We start from the raw sequence: 18451 nt of genomic DNA on the forward strand, positions 1-18451 counted from the left end.
GGTTGAGCATTGGCCTGCTAAACCCAGGGTTTTGAGTTCAATCCTTGAGGGGGCCATTCTGTGTGACAGTTGTTTGTTTCTCCTTGATGTAAAGCCACCCCCTTTGTTGATTTTAATTCCCTGTAAGACAACCCTGTAAGCCATGTCGTCAGTCGCCCCTCCCTCCGTCAGGGCAACGGCAGACAATCGTTCCGCGCCTTTTTTCTGTGCAGATGCCATACCATGGCAAGCATGGAGCCCGCTCAGATCACTTTGGCAATTAGGAGCACATTAAACACCATGCGCATTATCCAGCAGTATATGCAGCACCAGAACCTGGCAAAGCGATACCGGGCGAGTAGGTGACGTCAGCGCGGTAACGAGAGTGGTGAGGACATGGACGCAGACTTCTCTCAAAGCACGGGCCCTGGCAGTGTGGGCATCATGGTGCTAATGGGGCAGGTTCATGCGGTGGAATGCCGATTCTGGGCCCTGGAAACAAGCACAGAGTGGTGGGATGGCATAGTGTTGCAGGTCTGGGACGATTCCCAGTGGCTGCGAAACTTTCGCATGCGTAAGGGCATTTTCATGGAACTTTGTGACTTGCTTTCCCCTGCCCTTAAGCGCATGAATACCAAGATGAGAGCAGCCCTCACAGTTGAAAAGCGAGTGGCAATAGCCCTATGGAAGCTTGCAACGCCAGACAGCTACCGGTCAGTTGGGAATCAGTTTGGAGTGGGCAAATCTACTGTGGAGGCTGCTGTGATGCAAGTAGCCAATGCAATCAAAGATCTGCTGATATCAAAGGTAATGACCCTGGGAAATGTGCAGGTCATAGTGTATGGCTTTGCTGCAATGGGATTCCCTAACTGTGGTGGGGCCATACACGGAACCCATATCCCGATCTTGGCACCGGAGCACCAAGCCGGCGAGTACATAAACCGCTAGGGGTACTTTTCAATAGTGCTGGAAGCACTGGTGGATCACAAGGGACGTTTCACCAACATCAGCGTGGGATGGCCAGGAAAGGTACATGACGCTCGCATCTTCAGGAACTCTGGTCTGTTTCAAAAGCTGCAGGAAGAGACTTTATTCCCAGACCAGAAAATAACTGTTGGGGATGTTGAAATGCCGATAGTTATCCTTGGGGACCCAGCCTACACCTTAATGCCATGGCTCATGAAGCCGTACACAGGCAACCTGGACAGTAGTCAAGAGCTGTTCAACTACAGGCTGAGCAAGTGCAGAATGGAGGTAGAATGTGCATTTGGATGTTTAAAAGTGCGCTGGCGCAGTTTACTGACTTGCTTAGACCTCAGCAAAACCAATATTCCCACTGTCATTACTGCTTGCTGTGTGCTCCACAATATCTGTGAGAGTAAGGGGGAGACATTTATGGCGGGGTGGGAGGTTGAGGCAAATCGCCTGGCTGCTGGTTATGCGCAGCCCGGCACCAGGGCAGTTAGAAGAGCACAGGAGGGCGCAGTGCACATCAGAAAAGCTTTGAAGACCAGTTTCATGACTAGCCAGGCTACGGTGTGACAGTTCTGTTTGTTTCTCCTTGATAAAACCCCCGCCCCTTGGTTCACTCTACTTCCCTGTAAGCTAAGCACCCTCCATTCCTCCCTTCGATCACCACTTGCAGAGGCAATAAAGTCATTGTTGCTTCACATTCATGCATTCTTTATTAATTCATCACACAAACAGGGGGATAACTACCAAGGTAGCCTGGGAGGGGTGGTGGAGGAGGGAAGGACAAGGACACACAGCACTTGAGAAGTTTAAAACTTATTGAATGCCAGCCTTTTGTTGCTTGGGCAATCCTCTGGGGTGGAGTTGCTGGGTGTCCGGAGGCCCCCCCCCACCGCGTTCTTGGGCGTCTGGGTGAGGAGGCTATGGAACTTGGGGAGGAGGGCGGTTGGTTACACAGGGACTGTAGCGGCAGTCTGTGCTCCAGCTGCCATTGCTGCAGCTCAACCATACGCTGGAGCATATTAGTTTGATCCTCCAGCCGCCTCAGCATTGAATCCTGTCTCCTCTCATCACGCTGTGGCCACCTTTCAGCTTCAGCCCTCTCTCCAGCCTGCCACCTCTCCTCCCAGTCATTTTGTGCTTTCCTGCACTCTGACGTTGTTTGCCTCCACACATTTGTCTGTGCTCAGTGTGGGTGGACAGCATGAGCTTAGAGAACATTTCATCACGAGTGCGTTTTTTCCGCCTTCTAATATTCACTAGCTTCTGGGAAGGAGAAGATCCTGTGATCCTTGAAACACATGCAGCTGGTGGAGGGGGAAAAAAGGGACAGTGGTATTTAAAAAGACACATTTTATAGAACAATGGGTACACTCTTTCACGGGAAACCTTGCTGTTAACATTACATGTTGCTGTTAACATTACATTTCGTTCCAAGGTTGCATTTTGCCTCCCCCCACCACATGGCTAGCCCCTCACCCCTCCCCGTGGCTAACAGCGGGGAACATTTCTGTTCAGCCACAGGCAAACAGCCCAGCAGGAACAGGCACCTCTGAATGTCCCCTTAAGAAAAGCACCCTATTTCAACCAGGTGACCATGAATGATATCACTCTCCTGAGGATAACACAGAGAGATAAAGAACGGATGTTGTTTGAATGCCAGCAAACATACACTGCAATGCTTTGTTCTACAATGATTCCTGAGTACGTGCTACTGGCCTGGTGTGGTAAAGTGTCCTACCATGGTGGATGGAATAAGGCTGCCCTCCCCAGAAACCTTTTGCAAAGCCTTTGGGAGTACATCCAGGAGAGCCGCAAATGCCAGGGCAAATTAATCATTAAACATGCTTGCTTTTAAACCATGTGTCAAATATAAAGGGAAGGGTAAATCCCTTTAAAATCCCTCCTGGCCAGAGGAAAAATCCTGTAAAGGGTTAAGAAGCTAAAGGTAACCTCAGTGGCACCTGACCAAAATGATCAATGAGGAGACAAGATATTTTCAAAAGCTGGGAGGAGGGAGAAAAACAAAGGGTCTGTGTCTTAGAATGGAGTCTTAGAACTTAGTAAGTAATCTAGCTAGGTATGTGTTAGATTACGATTTCTTTAAATAACTGAGAAAATAGCTGTGCTGAATAGAATGAATATTCCTGTCTGTGTGTCTTTTGTGTAACTTAAGGTTTTGCCTAGAGGGATTCTCTGTGTTTTGAATCTAATTACCCTGTAAGGTATCTACCATCCTGATTTCACAGAGGTGATTCCTTTACTTCTATTAAAAGTCTTCTTGTAAGAAAACTGAATGCTTTTTCATTGTTCTAAGATCCAAGGGTTTGGGTCTGTGGTGACCTATGCAAATTGGTGAGGATTTTTACCAAACCTTCCCCAGGAAGTGGGGTGCAAGGGTTGGGAGGATTTTGGGGGGAAAGACGTGTCCAAACTACGTTTCCCAGTAAACCCAGATAGAGTTTGGTGGTAGAAATCCAAGGGTAAAATCATTTTGTACCTTGGGGAAGTTTTAACCTAAGCTGGTAAAAGTAAGCTTAGGAGGTTTTCATGCAGGTCCCCACATCTGTACCCTAGAGTTCAGAGTGGGGAAGGAACCTTGACACCATGTATAGTATTTTAAAAGGTACACTCACCAGAGGTCCCTTCTCCGCCTGGCAGGTCCGGGAGGCAGCCTTGGGTGGGTTCGGGGGGTACTGGCTCCAGGTCCAGGGTGAGAAACAGTTCCTGGCTGTCAGGAAAACCGATTTCTCTGCTTGCTTGCTGTGAGCTATCTACAACTTCATCATCATCATCATCTTCCTCCTCCCCAAAACCTGTTTCTGTGTTGCCTCCATCTCCATTGAAGGAGTCAAACAACATGGCTGGGGTAGTGGTGACTGAACCCCCTAAAATGGCATGCAGCTCATCATAGAAGCGGCATGTTTGGGGCTCTGACCCAGAGCGGCCGTTCGCCTCTCTGGTTTTCTGGTAGGCTTGCCTGAGCTCCTTAAGTTTCACACAGCACTGCTGCAGATCTCTGTGATAGCCTCAGTCATTCGTGCCCTTGGAGATTTTTTCAAATATTTTGGCGTTTCGTCTTTTGGAACGGAGTTCTGATAACACGGATTCGTCTCCCCAGACAGCAATCAGATCCAGTACCTGCCATTCGGTCCATGCTGGAGCTCTTTTGCGATTCTGGGACTCCATGGTCACCTCTGCTGATGAGATCTGCACAGTCACCTGTGCTGATCAGCTTGCCACACTGGCCACACAGGAAATGAAATTCAAAAGTTTGTGGGGCTTTTCCTGTCTACCTGGCCAGTGCATCCAAGTTGAGAGTGCTGTCCAGAGCAGTCACAATGGAGCACTGTGGGATAGCTCCCGGAGGCCAATACCATCGGATTGCATCCACACAAATCCAAATTTAACCCAGCAATGTTGATTTCAGCGCTAATCCCCTCATCGGGGAGGAGTACGGAAATCAATTTTAAGCACCCATTAAGTCGACAAAAATGGCTTCGTTGTGTGGCCAGGTGCAGGGTTAAATCAATCTAACGCTATTAAATTCGACCTAAACTCGTAGTGTAGACCAGGGCTAAGACTAAAACTTGTGAAACACATATGGTAGCTCTGGGGTTGCCTCTAAGCTATCAGCTGGTTTGGGTGGATGGAAGAACACAAAGCAATGTTTCTATCCAGCTCTCCTTTTGAGCCTGAGAAATTTGTCTCAGACATTTAAGAACAAGAAGATGTGAGGAATGTGTCTTTTTAGGCTGCAACTTTAGTAACTTAATTCATCTGGGAATTATCAGCAATAACTCATTCAGTGCAGGTTATCATTCCTTTCTCACTCATTTCCACCTATTTGGGGAGGGCTGCCATCAGCCCCCACCCCTCCAACCTTGATTGCAGCCATTGCTGGGACCCCACCAACTTTCCCTCATGTGAGAGTTAAGAGGCTGGGAAAAGGGAGTTGTCTCCTTACTGTAACAGACATTAGGAGCCCCAACCCTGTTCCCCAACTTCTTTAGGAGATGCCTTCCCCTAAGTCCACTTCCAACTTCAGTTAATCAGAGAACCAGACTCCCTATGGAATAATTACCTGCACTGGATACCTGCTACCAGCTACATCGCAACAACTTTAATCTTACTTCTTGGCTGACCCAATCAGGTCCTGAAGGTGTGTGGAAGGTGAAAAATCCCACACTATTCCAGCGAATCTGATAAGGGAAAAATTCCTTCCCAGTCCTGAATAAAGCAACTAGAACAGTGTCCACAACAGACCACAAAAACCCACTTCTACACTTGTCCAATGGGTGGGGCCTACTGATCCATGAGAGAGGGTTCTGTCTGGCAGGACAGAGCATATATACCTTTTCCCTGCTCTGCAGGAGGCCTGTGGCTTACCTTACCCCCTCTGGCCAGCCCTAGCTTAGGTAAAATGCCTCCCTCCCCCTCCCCACCTCAGTTTGAAGGAGGGGAGCAACCGTAAAGGAGCCACACCCTTTTCTTCCCACTTGTCCAGACAAAGTGCCCTGTTACCTAATGAAAAACAATTCTGTATACGGATTCCTTACTGAGAGATAAACATCATGTATATAGTTGTTGTGTTTTCATGCATATGTCTGTGTTGATTTACATGCCACTTCTAATTCAATGAAAAATTCACTGATACAATTTTTTTCCTTTCTGTGTGAGGAGCAAACTACACAGGAACCCTGCCACACAAAATAAATTATGCACTTTGTCCATATCTGCTACATAAAATACTTCTGAGATAAAAGTCTTAAAGTATACTAGGCTTTTGCATATATTTTATAAAAATAATACGTACTTATTTTATTTATTAAGGAAGCAATTTTTTGTCTCAGATGGGAAGGCAAAATGCTGTTGGTAAGTACAATATTGTGTTAATATTGTAAGTGTATTAGACATTAGTAAGACTGTATTAAAGCTTCCATGGTCTTAGTATATCAACCCAATATCATTTCATTTTCTAATCTACAAATAAATTCAATCATATGATACCTGCTGGCAGATTCTTCTTTAAATTATATGGACGCTTTTCAAATTAATTGCACCTCTGTAAGAGAGAGAGGAGTATTTTTATACTATTAATCTTAACCTATGACCATAGATTGAAATAAATGGTTGAAAGAACCTGGTTATAAGAGTTAATTTTAGGCAGATGTAGTTCAGACTGCACACTTGGTATGGCGGTTTGATGAACATAGGTAAAGTAAAATGAGTAACTATGATTAACTGGCTTAAGTTTATACTTCTCAAAACATCAGGCCACAGTGGGATTGTTCCTTAGTATGTTATGAATAAATATATAGAAAGATATTTTATTTCTATATCTCAAATATAAATTTTAAGAATTCAATTTTAAAACATTGGCACCTAAATTTGCACCTGGAAAATATTTTCAGGAGCAGGTAATTGCCAGTGCAAATTGGTATTTGTGCATTCAAGTGACTATTTAGACCAGGGGTGGGCAAACTTTTCGGCCCGAGGGCCACATCGGGGTTGCAAAATGGTATGGAGGGCCGGGTAGGGAAGGCTGTACCTATGCAAACAGCCTGGCTCCCGCCTCCTCCCAATTCCCACCCCCTGACTGCCCCCCTCAGAACTCCCGACCCATCCAACCCCTCTGCTACTTGTTCCCTGACCGCCCCCTCCTGAGACCTCCCCCCCCCCCCACCCCCCCCGGGACGCAACTCCCTATCCAACCCTTCCTGCTCCCTGTACCCTGACTGCCCTGCCCCCTTTCCACACCCCCGCCCCCTGACAGGCACCCTGGGACCCCTGACCCATCCAACCCCCCCTCCCACTCCTTGTCCCAACTGACCCCACCCCCTATGCAACTGCTCCCTGTCTCCTGACCACCACCACCACCCCCAAACCTCTGCCCCATCCAACTGCCCCCTTTCCCCTGACTGCCCCCCAGGACCTCCTGCCCCTTATCCAACCCTCTCTGCCCTCTTACCAGGCCGCTCAGAGCGGCAGGACAAGCTTATTGGAAAGCTTGGGAGGTGGATGAGCGCAAGCCGCGCTGCCCACGCAGCGGTGTGGCTGCAGGGAAGGGGGGACAGTGGGGGAGGGGCCAGGGGCTAGCCTCCCCAGCCGGGAGCTCAGGGACCGGGCAGGACGGTTCCACGGGCCATAGTGTGCCTACCTCTGATTTCGACATACAACCGTGAGCTTTGTGCAATTATGGATGTTCACATACATTTTACAAGTGAAATTTAGTCACTGATATTAAGAATTAGCCAGAAAATACTTATTTTGATTTTTAAAAATTGAAATAAAATTCTTTATACATGAAGAGGAATTCTTCTTACCTTTTGGTACTGCTACACCGAGCATAATGGTTGGAGGGTTTTTTGTTTTTGCTTTTTTAAATAAGCCTCTTGGCTTTACCTTTTCACTTAAGAGACAATTTTATATAGTTATACAGAGTGGTTTTGGTTTTGATTTTATTTCAGTTATGGACCTCAATGTATCAGAGACCCAACTTTGCATCAGTGTAGAGGCTTGCACAATTCGTCTACCGCCACCCCAGGTACAGAACAGTTCTAATTTCTATGGCTAATTTTGTTCATCCTACTTGCACTTTTTTATTGGCTGTATTTTATCTGGGCTGCTTTATTTGAAAAGAACATGGGGAAGCAAGATGTTTACTCCCAATTGCCATTGGACATGCACTATGTTAGCTGCTTAGCCTCATCTTGCACTAAATATATATACCATATATTATTGGATAGGGTTGTACTCATGGGAGTCTGACAGTCATTCCAATCAGAATGTCAGAGCTGTGAGATTTCCCTATAGTTACTGTTTGAAGAGAATTCCAGAGAAAATAATAAGAGCATGGGAAAAGGGAAGCACATGCTGGTAGCACTATTTCCCCAAGAAGAAAAGGAGAACTTGTGGCACCTTAGAGACTAACCAATTTATTTGAGCATAAGCTTTCGTGAGCTACAGCTCACATCATCGGATGCATACTGTGGAAAATACAGAAGATGTTTGTTTTTATACACACAAATCATGAAAAAATTTTCTTTATTTTAATTCTTTATTTTCATTAAACAATCTTCTGTATTTTCCACAGTATGCATCCGATGAAGTGAGCTGTAGCTCACGAAAGCTTATGCTCAAATAAATTGGTTAGTCTCTAAGGTGCCACAAGTACGCCTTTTCTTTTTGCGAATACAGACTAACATGGCTGTTACTCTGAAACCTATTTCCCCAAGGATAGTAGATTTTTCACATGAAACATACATCCATTTGGGACTGCCGGGCAAAGATGTTACAGAACAGTCCTCCTCTGGAGAAGATGATGAATTAGTAGCAATAGAGGCAGATGAAACCGTTGAGATTTAAGCACTGTATCATCCACAAACACCCAAAACCCTGTTTGACACCAGGGTCTCTGACCCCTTCCTTGTAGTCTCCACATAATAGAAGGATGCCTACACACAGTGCATGATGATTACAATGGATGGACGTCTTTATGCCACTAGGTCACCTTATACCATAATGACAGGTTTCAGAGTAACAGCCGTGTTAGTCTGTATTCGCAAAAAGAAAAGGAGTACTTGTGGCACCTTAGAGACTAACCAATTTATTTGAGCATAAGCTTTCGTGAGCTACAGCTCACTTCATCGGATGCATACTGTGGAAAGTTTAGAAGATCTTATTATATACACACAAAGCATGAAAAAATACCTCCTCCCACCCCACTCTCCTGCTGGTAATAGCTTATCTAAAGTGATCACTTGCGCTATATTGATGACATCTTCATCATCTGGACCCATGGAAAAGAAGCCCTTGAGGAATTCCACCATGATTCAACAATTTCCATGCCACCATCAACCTCAGCCTGGTCCAGTCCACACAAGAGATCCACTTCCTGGACACTACAGTGCTAATAAACGATGGTCACATAAACACCACCCTATACCGGAAACCTACTGACTGCTATTCCTACCTATATGCCTCCAGCTTTCACCCTGACCACAACCACACGATCCATCATCTACAGACAAGCTCTGCGATATAACCACATGTGCTCCAACCCCTCAGACAGAGACAGACACCTACAAGATTTCTATCAAGCATTCTTACAACTACAATACCCACCTGCGTAAGTGAAGAAACAGATTGATAGAGCCAGAAGAGTTCCCAGAAGTCACCTACTACAGGACAGGCCTAACAAAGAAAATAACAGAACGCCACTAGCCGTCACCTTCAGCCCCCAACTAAAACCCCTCCAACGCATTATTAAGGATCTACAACCTATCCTGAAGGATGACCCAACACTCTCACAAATCTTGGGAGACAGGCCAGTCCTTGCCTACAGACAGCCCCCCAACCTGAAGCAAATACTCACCAGCAACCACATACCACACAACAGAACCACTAACCCAGGAACCTATCCTTGCAACAAAGCCCGTTGCCAACTGTGCCCAGATATCTATTCAGGGGACACCATCACAGGGCCTAATAACATCAGCCACACTATCAGAGGCTCGTTCACCTGCACATCCACCAATGTGATATATGCCATCATGTGCCAGCAATGCCCCTCTGCCATGTACATTGGTCAGACTGGACAGTCTCTACGTAAAAGAATAAATGGATACAAATCAGATGTCAAGAATTCTAACATTCATAAACCAGTCGGAGAACACTTCAATCTCTCTGGTCACGCGATTACAGACATGAAAGTCGCTATTTTACAACAAAAAAACTTCAAATCCAGACTCTAGCGAGAAACTGCTGAATTGGAATTCATTTGCAAATTGGATACAATTAACTTAGGCTTGAATAGAGACTGGGAGTGGCTTAGTCATTATGCAAGGTAGCCTATTTCCCCTTGTTTTTTCCTACCCTCTTCCTCCCCCCCCCCCCCCCCGACGTTCTTGTTAAACCCTGGATTTGTGCTGGAAATGGCCCACCTTGATTATCATACACAATGTAAGGAGAGTGGTCACTTTGGATAAGCTATTACCAGCAGGAGAGTGAGTTTTGGGGTGGGGGGGTGAGAAAACCTGGATTTGTGCTGGAAATGGCCCAACTTGATTATCATACACATTGTAAGGAGAGTGATCACTTTAGATAAGCTATTACCAGCAGGAGAGTGGGGTGGGAGGAGGTATTTTTTCATGCTTTGTGTATATATAATAAGATCTTCTAAACTTTCCACAGCATGCATCTGATGAAGTGAGCTGTAGCTCACGAAAGCCTTATGCTCAGATAAATTGGTTAGTCTCTAAGGTGCCACAAGTACTCCTTTTCTTTATACCATAATATTCTCCAGCATTACCCAGGAGATAATCCTTCCTTCCCTTTCATCCTATAATAGCTTAGAGCAGGGGTGGGCAAACTTTTTGGCCTGAGGGCGACATCTGGGTGGGGAAATTTCTTGCAGGGTTGGGGTGCGGAGGCAGAGTGCGTGGTGTGGGAGGGGGTGCGGTGTGCAGGAAGGGGCTCAGGGCAAGGGTTTGGGGCAGAGGAGGGGTGTGGGGTGTATGAGGGGGATCATTGAAGGGGTTTGGGGTGCAGGAGGGGTGTGGGATGCAGCAGGGGGCTCAGGGCAGGGAGTTGGGGTGCAGGAGGGGTTCAGGCTCCGGCCCGGTGCTGCTTACCTAGAGCGCTCCAGGGTGGCAGCGGCACACACCGGGGCCAGGGCAGGCTCCCTGCCTGCCTGCCCCAGCCCTGCACTGCACCACTCCGGGAAGCGGCTGGCACCACATCCCTGCATGGCCGCTGGGGGTGCAAGGGGGTGCGCAGTGGGCTCCGTGTGTTTCCCTCGCCTGTGGGTACCTCCCCAAAGCTCCCATTGGCTGCGGTAACCCGTTCCTGGCCAATGGGAGCTTTAGGGGAGGTACCCACAGGCAAGAGCAGCGTGCAGAGCTCTCTGCAGCCCCACCCCCAGGGGCTGCAGGGACGTGGTGTGGCCGCTTCCCGGTGCCACGCCACGGGGGTGGCAATCCCGCGGGTCGGATCCAAAGCCCTGAGGGATCGTAGTTTGCCCACCCCTAGCTTAGAATAACATCTTATGTTCAAAACCATCTATCAACTTTTAGCCATCAGAGCTATCAAAGAAGTCCTATCTGCACAGCGCTTCTCTGAAACCTGTTCCATTTTCTTTGTGATACCCCTAAAAAAGTTGGGAGCAGTTTGGGTCATGCTGGATGTGAGCGTAGTTAGCAAATATATCAGAAAACCATACTTCAGTATTAAGAAATTAGCATCCGTTCTGATAGCCGCCATGTCACCCTAACTGGTCTGGTACAATGAGTACTAAATTTCTGATTACTTCTTTGCTTACAAAAGCAAGCATTTTCAATCCATTTCTATCCTTTAGAATATCTTTTGGCTCTCAGGAGAAAGAAATTCCACCGTTTCCGCTAGCTAGATAACATACTAATCAAAGACAACTTCAAGGTATCAGCCTTGAAAACGACATAGGCAGTTATGATGGAAATTAACATGATGTTTCATTATCAGTAATCAATATTGTGGTCCATAATTTGCTAGAGTCTGAAGATAGACACAACAACTGAAAGGGCTTTTCTGTCACTGCGTGGATGCAAACCATGACAAACAACAGTCTCAGAAAAGAATGTTTCTCCAGGTCTAAGAGTGTCTATGACTTTAGCTCCAGCATGTCTTCTCTCAGAATATCTGGGCATCTCTCTTGATTTTTAGAAGCGGCAAAGGCATAGCTTCTTGGTAGTCTTGCTGAGATCTTTTGCTACCCTGGTTATTATGCTGCAATACTGTCACTAGGTTGTCCAACATTAGAATATGTTGGTTTCTGAGTAGAACTTAAAAGTACTGCAGGGATAGTAAGGATGTTCTTAGTCTGAGGACATTTATTTTGTGCTTCAAGTCCTTCTGGATCCAGTATCCTTACATGTTAAAGTACCTCCAATATGATCCATCAGCCTTTAAGTCTTTTACGTCTTTAGCCAGTTCCTGAAAGTATAGGTTTTTAACGTTTGAAACAGACTCTGCCATGTGACAATGTGAATAAAATTCTAAAATTAGCAGTTTGCAATGGCTGATAAATGAATATTCATGTATAAGTTTTGGTAGTACATTTGAATGCATGTTAGATGTTTTGCATGTTCCTTTTTCATTTTGTATAAATGAAGCAATATTTGAAAATAACAAAACACTTTTTTTTCTATTTAAAGCTGGAAGACTTTGACATTTCAGCAAACATCTTAGAAATATTTGACAACAATAAAAATACAGTCATTCAGAGACACTCCATTTTAAGTAATTGGTGCTATGTCTTGCCAAGGTAAAATTCTATTTAATTCCAACAAAAACAAACAGTTTACCAAATATCTGTGTTTCCAACTATGCTGTGGGTTATATCTAGCATTCTCTTTGCTTTACCCCTGTACAGCATGAAAATGGGTCAGATCATAAGTATTAGCCATGTAATTCCATCAGAGTCTCCTTTTCATTCATACAAAGACTTTCAGATGCACTGGAAGAATCTGGTAGGAAAGAACATGATTACATATGATTTTTTTCCCTTTTGTCTCTTTTTTGAATTTTTTTGTGTTAATCACATTGTTTATAATAACATTCCATCTATATGTGTATTTTATTTTTAGTATGGGTATATCCTTCCAGAGGATCATGGAGAGACAAAAGTATATTGCAGTGTTTACTTCAAACTGATAGGGGAACGGCTCTTTACGTATCCTTTATACATATTTTATTTTGAGTTGGAACGTCTTCTCCTCTACTATGCTAGCCAAGATCCAAACTCTAATCCAAATTGAGCGCCAAATTCACTGCAGTTGTAATTCCATTGAAGTGAATGAGGCTGTCATCAGAAAATATGGTCCAAAATATTTAATTCAGTTCTTCTGTAGTATTAATGAATGATGTCAAATCTGGTCTTCTCTATTTTGCTGGAAATGTTTCTTAAAGGACCCTGAGATATGAATTGGGAACTCTTGTAGGGGCTGGGATGCCAAATCTTTGAGAGAATAATTTTTCTTCAGCCTGTTTTTTCGGTCATATGCGTTAAACAGGCTTTAACAACAAAAACAAAAAAAAGCCAACCAAATAAAAATTTAAGTTTTAGGAAATCTTAATCTGAATAAAATTACTTCACCACACAGGCCCTGATCCTGTTAACATTTACTCTCATGCTTAGAGTTCAGGACATTTTAAGTGTTTTCACAATTGAAACCTAAGTCTGGTTTCACTTCCATAATATCTGTGAAGTTACCTGTTCCTCACAATCATCAAGAGTCTTCCAGGAAAAACAGTCTAGGTGACCTATGACTTTATAATCTTAAAAACAAGCAGAAAAACCCCCTTTTTATAAAAATAAATCTTTTCAGGCCTCCTTGTTATGGAAACAAGAAATGGCACTAACAGAATGTTTTTCTTTGCAGGTCACCCTTTACTAGGGGCATTATCAATTAGTTTAGGCCTCATTTTTCCTTTGCTTTGCAATTTGTGCAATCCACTGAGGAATATGCTCCATATTCTAGCTTTATTTTTTTAAATCCACCCCTGCATCATTGAAATACTGAAAAAATAATAGCATTGCTAATACTTGTTTCAGACATTTTATGTTGCTGCTGAAATAACTGCCAGTAGAGGGTGTTCACATTAATTAGGAAACTCTGATTTCAGAACCATGCTCACAAAGAAAGAACTCAGACTAAAAACCAAAATTCATATTGAGTTGTGCTTTGGAATGAGAAAATAATTAAAATATCCAGAGAAGGAAATGAAGAAAATCAGGAGGATGTTACAAATAAAGCACTAGTTTCTATCACTTTTACTTCTGTTGAATAATACCTTATTTTGCAGGATATTCCATTGATTTCAATGTGTCGGCTCAAGCAATAAAGTACTTCTCAATGGGAATGAAAATGGCTTAATTTAGCCTAATAAGAGTAAAACTTTCAAATCTCTAAAACCATTAAAACTACTAAAATGTTGGTCCCTTTAAAAATAGTAAAGCTGCTTTTTTTTAAATTCTTTTGAAGAAATGTTAGTGTGCATTTAAGCTTTTACTCAAGAAAAGGATAAACAGTTTCATTATACAAAATGCTAAAAGCCATCTTACATAGTCCTTAACACTTATTCAGGTACCCTTTAAGTTGCATAAGAAGCCAACCAGTCCAATATTTTACTAGAGTAGATTTAGAAGGCGTGTTAAACTCTTTTCTTTCTGACCTAAAGTCTAAACTTCCTCATCTATGTGGATTTCCAGTAAAAATGACAAGTAAAGCATTGTATGCCACAAAGGAACTAATGAAACATCCCATGCATGTAAGAAGTTTTATGTTTATATTAATATGTATATTATTGGGCACAGTGTTGTTCATGACAATACGTGCTCTTTCCCATGTGAATTTTCAGAACGCTGCAAGAGTATAAAAGTATTTCTCACCATGAATAACTGTTAATACTTGTGTTTTTCTAGTTAAATGGGTAGCCTCACATATTACTGTTCATATCATAACTGTATAAGAAGATATGGAAGTGATATGTTGCCAAATTACCAGTTCTGTTGGAATCTAAGGTTTCCTTTTCCTGAATTTTTTATCTTAACTCTGCCACCATAAATATCACAACAATATTTTTTCCTTTTGAAAAAGAAAATTAGAGAAAATAAGTAGTCTAGACTTATTATTGCAAGCATTTAAATGGTTTGAGTCAGGCTGAAGTTCACACTTCAGAGGTGAAGAGGATGGGAAGGAGCAAAATTTACAACTCTTTTAGAATAATGGGCTATATGAAATACTATTTTCAGCCTTTTCTGACCAGTAGCACACGTGCTGATTATCTTGTCAGTGAAAGAAGGAAAAACTTAATTTTTTAAAAACAAAGAGTAGAATTTGAAGAATGCAGTAGAAATTGCAGAGTTTCGAAAATGTTAAGAACTGGTGTCTGAGTGAGGCTCCTGTTTCTCTCTTTCCAGTAGCTGCAGCCCCTAATGGAGAAAGTTAGGATGACTCCTCCTTATTTCCCACAGTTTTCACAGGCATCCAGGCATTTCTTTGTTATGAAAAGTCTAGATGTCTGTGTAAGTAACTAGAGACAAGGAGGACAGTCAGCCAGCTAGCTCTGTGTGGGCCACTAGAAATTGCTTTGCATTCCACAGTTTTAGAAGTACTACTCTAAAATGACGACTAAGGATTAGGTCTTCCCTGTCTGAGAAATGTGGCAATCCAAAAAGTGCCTCATCAACCAATTGTAGCTCATAAGCAGAGAATGGGGAAACTGGATCCAGTGCGTTTTGTCCCTCATCCCTCAAAACTGCAGAAATCTCTAAATACAAAAACCACACAATCAGAGTTCTGTGAGGTTTTGGGTGGTTTTTCAGCCTGGTGTGAGACAGAGGACATAGCCGTAGTATTACCGTCTGTGATAACTGTGCAATTAAGGAGAATGTCCTAATGGAAAATAATTGTAATCAGAGCAAAACTAATTTTGAATAGCAGCTACTCCTCATTTAAAGAGGGGGTTGATTGAACATATCTGCTGATTAGGGAGTCAAAAGCATCTAGGTTTCCTGTGGCACAATAGGAGCTCTGAGGAGCAACATAGAGAAGTTTGCTCTGCATGCAGATGCCATAATATCCTGAAGGGTGGAATTGGATCTCTCCCTATGGGCTCTAGACCCTTTTCCTCAAAGAGGATATTGTAGCAGAAACTCAGTGTGGCAAATCACACAGAATTTTCAAAGTAGTTTTTCCCTTTCAGTGGATGTTTTCCATGAGAGGGAATAAAATGATCCGATATAACAGATATGAAAGGGGCACATTACTGAAATGGTTTCTCCACTTGTATTTGTAACAGAAAAATTCCCCTGGTGTCTTTTATTGTTGCTATGTGATGTTAAAAGGTTGCTGGGTTCCATTTCAGTGGTGGGTGAAGTAATCACTGTATATAGCTTGTGGCATGCTTTTTTATTCTTGCTTGAAAGGATATATATTGTGCAACATATTTGCCATTTTGACAATCAGATATTTGCATACATATTACTTTTCATTTATCAAGCTGAAAAAAATCTTTCCTTAAATGTCTTAATAGCAAGCATACAATGTTCTTAATTCTAGGTTGTTTTTAAAAAAATAGAATTATAAAATAACCAACACAAAAATGTGTACAGTGTATGTTGTATACAGGCTAAGTTATTGTAGCATTGTAAACTAACTCTCTTCATTCAGTTGAATCAGTTTGGCAACAGCTGTGTGTTTCAGGGAGTAAATGCCAAGCCTGCAAATCTGACCAGCAAACCTATATGGAAGGTATCTCTGACTCAGGCACCTCCAAGAGGAGAGACTTTGCAGCAGAGGTCTTCACAATGCAGTTCAGGCATGAGCCACAAGATGGAGCTTTTGATCAATCAGCCGAAACAATGTACTCTCTCAAATCTCATTCCATGTCCAGAGAATGCTGTTGCTGAGGCCATGAAGAAAACAGTGCATAGTAGACAGCAGCAGCAGACTCCAGGAGCATCAGGGGTACCAGTTCACTCAACTGAATCCTTAAGAATGTCTGAGAATTCATGTGTGGATTCTCAAAAGAACAATGCCACTAGAATTATACCTATTTTCAAAGGAAAGTTGTTGCAAATGGATGTAAAGGCCACAAGAGCCAATGAAGGAAAGAAAAAAGTGAGTGTTTTACGGCATTCTCCAAAAGTAGTTAGAGATGTCACTGTGTCTAAATTGACTGTATGCAACCTCAGTGTAAATCAGGTATACAAACCTGTCCAAACTGTGTCATTCAAAAATCCTACTAATGGCACTGATGCTCAGAGAATGACTGGGAAAGCAAGTGTAAAAAATGCTGGACCTATATGTGACCAGAAAAAAGAAACTGGTAAGCAGCTGACAAATTCGGCTTTTTCTAATAGCCCATCTTCAGGTAGGAATTCAAGTAAAGGCAAACCTGAAAAGCTAAATTCTTCTTCATTATCTGCTAGTGACAAATCAGTGCTTCAGACATCAAATGCTAATCTAGGTTTGAAAAAACCTGCACTACTCAGTTCTACTACAAAAAAGGGGGGAAAGTTATCAAATCAAAACACCACAAAAATACTTGGGGAAAGTCACAGTTCAAAGAAGGTACAGATACAGATTTCTGAGTCAGACAAAGAAATTGCAAACACCAGCGTATCACAGCATCAAACAAAAAGCCCAACTGAAGGAGCCGGGTTAAATATTCTCAGATTGGTTTTAAACAGTACAGTGCACAGAGCCAAAAGAGAACATCAACAATCATTAATACCACCAAAGGAGTATATCGCCAAGACAACCAATCACCATTCACAAGTCAACTGTGAGCAGGTACAGTAAATAATTGGTTTCACCTATACTAGTTCTCACCAATTCTGTGTGTGTGTGCGTACGTGCACTCGCTGAGGTAATTAGACTATTCATTGCATTTGATGCTGTATCTTAGTTCTTCCAGATAGTATGTTTCTAATATTTGCGGTAATTTGTATTAAAGTCTTTAACCATTGCCTCCTGTTACAGTAAAAGACTGATTTGTTTTATCATCTGAGCTGTATGCCCTTGTAATTGTGACTTTCTGAAAGGAAGGGTAATTCCTTTAAATTTCGTTCCAGAGTTTTATTTAATGGGACTAACAAAATTTATAAACAAGAATATGCTTCCATTTTCTGTGTGTCAGTCTGTCTTCACACAAAGTTGTGTACCACAACCAGCTATTGGATGATATATCAGACCAGCTCAAGTATGTGATCGTATCACCTAGTAGCTGTAGACTACAAAATATGTAAGCCCAATGCTTTTACACAAGCTTGAAACTTTAGCAGGTTCAGTTGTTACAACACATTCATTGAAAACCTTTGCATGTATAATAGCTATTTAGATTACAAGTTAGTAGAAATTAGGGTTGTCCATTAATCGCAGTTAACTCATGAGATTAACTCAAAAAAATTAATCACGATCAATTGCAGTTTTAATCACACTGTTATACAATACCAATTGAAATGTATTAAATATTTTTGGATGCCTTTCTACATTTTCTAAGATATTGATTTCAATTGCAACACAGAATACAAATTGTACAGTGCTCACTTTATATTATTATTTTGATTACAAATATTTGCACTGTAAAAATGATAAACAAAAGAAATAGTATTTTTCAATTCACCTCTTACAAGTACTGTAGTGCAATCTCTTTATCGTGAAAATGTAGTTTACACATGTAGATTTTTTTGATACATAACTGCATTCAAAAACAGAACAATGTAATACTTCAGAGCCTACAAGTCCATTCAGTCCTACTTCTTGTTCAGCCAATCGCTAAGACAAACAAGTTTGTTTACATTTAAGGTATTTACATGCCAGATATGCTAAACATTCATATACCTCTTCATCCTTCTGCCACTATTCCAGAAGAAATCCTTCTTCGCTGACTACGCTGGTTTAAAAAAAAATGCATTAATTAAATTTATGACACAATTCTCCTTAAAGGAGTTCGT

At 42.5% G+C, this 18451-nt stretch overlaps 1 protein-coding gene across 1 annotated transcript in view; it reads left to right on the top strand.

The window, feature by feature from the left end:
- The window catches only part of C2H18orf63 (chromosome 2 C18orf63 homolog), a 37074-nt gene that overhangs the window by 8358 nt on the left and 10265 nt on the right, over positions 1–18451 (top strand). The window contains exons 5-11 of the mRNA XM_075125336.1: positions 5785–5826; positions 7422–7498; positions 12144–12253; positions 12362–12458; positions 12576–12661; positions 14076–14259; positions 16164–17288. Coding sequence (XP_074981437.1) covers positions 5785–5826; positions 7422–7498; positions 12144–12253; positions 12362–12458; positions 12576–12661; positions 14076–14259; positions 16164–17288 — 1721 coding nt within the window. The remainder of the gene's footprint in view (positions 1–5784; positions 5827–7421; positions 7499–12143; positions 12254–12361; positions 12459–12575; positions 12662–14075; positions 14260–16163; positions 17289–18451) is intronic.

The sequence above is a fragment of the Caretta caretta genome, chromosome 2 (assembly GCF_965140235.1).
Source record: "Caretta caretta isolate rCarCar2 chromosome 2, rCarCar1.hap1, whole genome shotgun sequence".
Classification (NCBI taxonomy): Eukaryota; Metazoa; Chordata; order Testudines; family Cheloniidae; genus Caretta; species Caretta caretta.